Source organism: Puntigrus tetrazona, chromosome 3 (assembly GCF_018831695.1).
Source record: "Puntigrus tetrazona isolate hp1 chromosome 3, ASM1883169v1, whole genome shotgun sequence".
In the NCBI taxonomy this organism is placed as follows: Eukaryota; Metazoa; Chordata; class Actinopteri; order Cypriniformes; family Cyprinidae; genus Puntigrus; species Puntigrus tetrazona.
In genome coordinates this window covers 24,582,790-24,588,794 of record NC_056701.1, presented here as the reverse complement: position 1 = coordinate 24,588,794, position 6,005 = coordinate 24,582,790, and the positions used below count along the sequence as shown (strand labels likewise).

Below are 6,005 nucleotides of genomic sequence, written 5' to 3'. Positions count from 1 at the left end.
ACACAAATAGCCTACTCAACATAATAAAATGTCACAGGCCACTATTCACCTCCAAACAGATTCCACTGACTACATTTCACACATGATGCCATTCAGATGAAAAATAGTTAATTTTTTTATTTATTTATTAAAAGTGTTGAGATTTTGTGCTGTCTATGGTGAAGAGAAAGGCAAAAAGCAGGGGGGGGTCTTGAACAGTCCTGCTCTTAATATAAATTAGGAAAGCATTAACTAGCCCTTTAATGTAGTGGTGTTCTCTGTTTCAGCTCGTGAGGGTGATCAGAGCTGCGCGTGCTCTTGTAGTTTTAACACTGAGGGTGTGCTGACCTCTACTGGCCATTCATTTGATCAACAACAAAGTCGACACTTTTTCAAATAGAATCAAACGCAAGCAGATAATTACATAATAAATATAATAAAAAGTGAACTTTTTTTATTACTAAAAATTATATAGCATCATGAAGTCACACCTATTTTTTTCTCTTTAAAAAGTCGTACACCTTTATGGCTATATATATATATATAACCATGTCCATTCCATTTATAACAAGCGAGGATTAAACTACACCCTGTTCGAGCCTGCAGAATTATTGTGAGCCATAATAAGCGCATAGATAAGCGTATGTGAAATATTTAGTAGCTGCATCTACGGCGGGAAACACTTTGTCGCACGGTGACGCTGTTTATTCAATCTGGGGAGTTTTCCTTCAAACATCAGCCCTTGATGCCTCTTCGGTCAGCCCCTGCTGTCCATTCATTCCCTCATCCCAGCGAGGATACGTGAAACAACGCCAGTCAGCGCTTTGTAACCTGACGTCTGTTAGTTTTGTAATCGGAAATATAGGCTACGTTAAATAAATCGGCCAGAAACGCGTAAATAAGATAGGTATAGGCCGTTTCATTTCATTTTCGCGAATGAAACAAACTTTCAAAAAGCCTATTTTTGACTATTTTAATGTTTGCATCCCTTAATATAGCCCTCTCGGCCTCTTTTTCATCCGCGCGCCGCGGCGTAAAAAAACGTGAATTAAACTAATTGCAAATGTAGCCTATATTTTAACGCGATCTAAGCCAGTTGTCGTGGTTTATAATAAAATGCGCATTTCATATAATAAGCCCATCTGTAAGCCAACTTCTTTCAAACAGCCTACTGTGATTAAATGGCATTTTATAGCTGCATTTATAACGTGGCGAGTTTAAAAAAAAATTAAGAACCGGCTTGTCGCAAAAACATAACCTATATAGCCTGTGATATTGCATATTTTTATTTGTTGATAAAATGATCCTTATTTAAGGTGATGAGCTATACGACTTCTAGAGAAAACGCGTGTTTGTCTAATAGGACTTTTGACAAAGGCTTTAATTAAATTAGATACAGCCCAGTGACAACAAGCCACGGCCTAATGACTTCATAATAGAAATATGAAAACCAAACAATAATCTTTTCCATAGCAAGTCGTCTCCGTTTAGAGCAGGCCGCGCTGTCTGCAGGGATGCATCACCCATGAATGCCACATTTAAAGCGCATTATCTGCGTCGGGTTTGTATTATCATCCCCTTTTCGCTTCCCAAAGCGTCCTTCATTCATTTCTCTCTGGGCCTGTTTCCAATCCGAGGACATGCGCGATAGATTTGTGAAATCGTGCCCACCCACGTGCTCTCCCGCGAGGCGGGCTCCGGTATCAATAAGATTATACGCGCAGGAAATGTAGAAATCCCCGACAAAGAGCCGCATCATTAAAACAAACACCCCGCGGCCTTCAGCAGCCAATAGAGAGCGTAAACTCTTCGCTTTCATCCGAACGGCCCGACAATTTTATTTGATATAGCTCATTTTCACCGTATCATAAAAAAAAGCTCAATGGGAAATGTAAGATATTAAAATAGAGGAAACATATGGGCGAGGATCAAATGCGTGCAGCACCTTATGATGAATAGCCCATAATATAGGCCTAAATCTGTTTCTTATTTTAGCTGCGTTGCTTCACAGCTCAATGACATTCAAGCCGATTCGCATTCGTTTGACTTATCTGTTACTGATCTTAATGGTCTCGAGTGTTTTATAGTGATTTTTGTTGTCTGGATTTAACGATAACTAAAATAATAGCAACAATAAGCATAAACGTTTAAACTACTTTTATAGTAGTTTGCGCTTTAAGGGTTTGTTATTCATTATATTCTAAGATAATGATTCAATAATAAAGAACAGTCGATATTATGATGAGAATGCCACAAATAATATGGCCTATAATTGCGTGCAGTATTTAGCTGATTCGCTAAATTTGCTGCATGGATAAAAAAAAAAGAAAAAAAAAGATCTCGGGGATACACAGTTCGCATGTTATACATTTCTTAATTAAGGCACTAATTCAGCAATACATGTTTTTACATGTAAAAGCTATCGTGTGAGTAGAAAAAAAGCATGGGCTGAACTAATCTTGTGGTGCTGGTAAATTTCATTTCTGGTAATTCTTTCGATTTCCAAAAAAATAAACAAATGAAATAATAATTTTTAAAAAATCGTTTGACTGTTCGACGCGTCAGGTGTTATGTTCGAATGAGCAGAAAATAGCAGGCGCTAATAAAAGCGAGCATGTCGCTGTCCTTCTTTAATCTGAGCACGTGGGCGCTTTATTACTGCGTGCTTTTATTGTTTTCTGCTCACTCAAACGCAGTCATAATCGTAATTCGTCTAATTGAGTTCCGCGCCGTGACAACCTCGCGACTCGAGTGACGGGACATCAATCCCGGCTGCTCCGGAGGACTGTCTGCGGACGGGACCCGCTCGAGTTGCCCTGTTTTCATTGGAGTGGAGCTTCTTCCTGAGCACTTCGTCATGACATCATCGTCATCCGATTCCCGAACAGCTGCAGGAATCCAGTTGCGTCGGGAGTGGACGATGGACATTGCTGCAAGCGCAGCTCTCCAGACGTCCCGCGCCCGGGTGGTGAGGAGTCCTGCGTGGCCGCATTAAACCGCGTTCCTAGCGCGCTCGTCTCTTCATCGCCCATCTTCAGGCTGCTCCGAGGAGCCCTTTCCAAGCGAAGGAGAGGCTAAGACTCCAGCGCGTTGCCATCTGCTTGTCTGGGACCCGTTTCGCGCGTCTCCAACTTGTGGATTATGACCCTGGACGCCGATTTAATGGATGACCTCGTTGTCGACGTGGTTGGAGAGGGTGGCAAGGAGTCTGGAGACGAGCATCTTTCGACCTCAGCCCTTTCCGCATCCGACCAGGTAGATGAGAAGGAGGGGAAGGACCGCGTCCCGTCTTCCGCGTGCCCCTCGAGCTCGAGCAAGAGCGCCTCGGTGAAGCCGCCCTACTCGTACATCGCTTTGATCACCATGGCCATCCTCCAGAGCCCAAAGAAGCGCCTCACCCTCAGCGAGATATGCGACTTCATCAGCCACCGGTTCGCGTACTACCGAGAGAAGTTCCCGGCCTGGCAGAACTCCATCCGGCACAATCTCTCCCTCAACGACTGCTTCGTCAAAATGCCGCGAGAGCCCGGTAATCCCGGGAAAGGGAACTACTGGACCCTGGACCCCAATTCCTCGGATATGTTTGAGAACGGAAGTTTCCTGCGGAGGAGGAAGAGATTTAAGCGGCAGCACTTCAAGTTCGGCGTGTTCAAAGATCAGGCGCTGCAGCCCAGCGGCTTCCCCAACCTCGGCTACGGCGCGTACGGACTCGGCGCGTCCTGCGCTCATTTACCGGGGCTGGATATCTACCCGTTTGGCTTCCATCAACCCATCGGCGTGCCACCTGTCGGGAGCATTTTACCGGCGCTCTCCACGCTTTTCTCGAGGAACCCTGTCACGGCCAAGTCTTTCCCACAGTCTCAAACGCTGGCCATGGAGCCGGCCACCCCTGGCCTCGCCTGCGCAATGGCCCCGGCATCTCCGTACGCGTCCTCGGCACTGTTCAATCCGGTGGGCTTCCCTCGGGTGCTTAATTTTCAGTACGAGTACCAGAAGCTGCAAGACGCGCACAGCCACGTGGATTTGTCCACTAAACACAGACACCTGGCCAGCGTCAACGACTAACAGCGCGCACATACGCACACGAAAACACTCTTGTTGTTGTTTTTTTCTTCTTCTCAGGAATCATTTCATTTATCCCGAGGTGTAAAAGTGTGTAGAGCATCGCGTCGAATATTTTAAGGAACGTTTTCGAAATTATTCATTTTTTGTCGGGAATCCATCCAGCGGGGTGTCGAAGTGTTACATGCTGAAATGGTTTATAGATGCATGTTATTTTATCGGAGTGATTAAACATCGAACGAATCCGCTATTTAAATGACGAATTTCCATTTCGCGTTTTGACGGAAATAAAACTTTTTCTTTTTTCCTTTTTCTTTTTTTTTTTTTTTACGGACAAGAAATTTCTGGTCTGTTCGTGATTTGGCATGAACAAGAACTACACATTGCGTTTTATTTGCAACATTTCTCTTTGAATGTGCTGTAAATACAGTGCCATTATTTTCCAAACGTGTCTCGCTCATTTCTCAGCAAGGATAAAAATTAGCCTAAATAAACAACCGCCCCCAAAAAGGTAGGATCAGGTAAGATATCGATTGCTATAAGATTTTGCAGCTCATTTATTGTCAGTCATCATCGTCGCGTTTTCAATAATGGGAATAGTTCCCGTTACTATGAATGAAAAATTAGGAATGATAACTATGACACGCATGGGCGTAAATAACACAACTTGTGTGTGTGTGTGTGTGTGTGTGTGTGTGTCAGAAATAAACCAGGACTTAGTTACAATAATGTTACAATAATTTAAGAGCAAAAAAAATACTGTCATCTAAGTTATCTATCTGTTAGCCAACAATTGATACAGATTTAGATAATAATCTTGACCAAAATGTTATTAAATAGCATCTTGTGCGTTGTATGTGATTTTATAATTTGCAGAATTCACTGAACCGGTTCGATTCGAGTATCGGAATGGCATTTTTACATTGTTAAAATAATGCCCTAATCGTGAAAGGGCTATGAAAATCATTTAAAGAGGGACTCTTATATTGTCGCTTAAAGTTTGCGGTCCATTTTTGATCTTGCATAGATCTACATGGCCGTTCGTTTGGCCTATATCTCCATCATAAATAAGCTAAAAAAAATTAAGTGCAGGCCTGACACGTGTCCACTCACGTCGGTTTATTTATTTAAGCTTGTTAAGCGGAAATAATCAACCGGATCAGTCTCAAATGCGCTTCGCAAACACACAGTATCTGACACCTGAGCATGAGCAGACTTCCATCCGAGCGCACACTGTAAATAATCATCTCCAAACGGCCTGACAGCTCGCTCTGACTCAGGTGCGCGATTCTACCGTGGATCTGAAAAGCTCCGCACATTATGCATCTATATACACAGCCTATCATCACGTGACCGCAAGCCTCCTTCTGGGGCCTAGGTTATTTTCCTGAAATGATTGAAGAGATGTTGTACGATTTCTTCAAATCAAATCAAATTTACACCGGCACCAAATTCACTATTAAATACGAATGCATGTTTCTCCTGGGAAACGACAGGGTAACAGATTCAAAACGAGGAGAAATGCACCTTTTTGAAGTGGAGATTTTATTGCATGCGTACTGTGTGTTTTGTGTCATAAGGGCACATGATTGCCGAGTTTAAGGATATTCCTTCAGTTACAAGATGCGTTTTTTTTTCTGCATGGGAGAGGGTGTCACATTAACACAGATTTATGGGAATGGAAATGAAAAAAGCACGCAAGCACTGGTATTTCCAGCTAGAAGCAATAAAAACGTGGGTGTCTTCGACAGGACTGGGAACTGCAATAAGAGTTAAAACTATATTTATTCCGAATATATTCATATTTATCTATACACAGATCTCCACATTGCTGAGTATTAAGTGTTATAAGTTTCATCATAAATTGAATAGCCAGTTTAACGTTTTATCACCGGGACGAGTAAAATAATTCGAATTTCTACCAATTAAAATAGAATTCTGCGTTTTAGGTTAAAGAATGGCGT

At 42.6% G+C, this 6,005-nt stretch overlaps 1 protein-coding gene across 1 annotated transcript; it reads left to right on the top strand.

Annotated features, from left to right (window-relative positions):
* Positions 1–2,894: 2,894 nt before the first annotated feature.
* Positions 2,895–4,728, top strand: foxd7 (forkhead box D7). Its single transcript, XM_043235487.1, has one exon. It carries the CDS (start codon positions 3,121–3,123, stop codon positions 4,042–4,044), a length of 924 nt encoding a protein of 307 aa, XP_043091422.1. The 5' UTR covers positions 2,895–3,120; the 3' UTR covers positions 4,045–4,728.
* Positions 4,729–6,005: the final 1,277 nt, after the last annotated feature.

What these genes read in the sequence shown, in the direction of transcription:
- foxd7 (XM_043235487.1), top strand. Translation starts at nt 3,121, where the DNA reads ATGACCCTGGACGCCGATTTAATGGATGACCTCGTTGTCGACGTGGTT.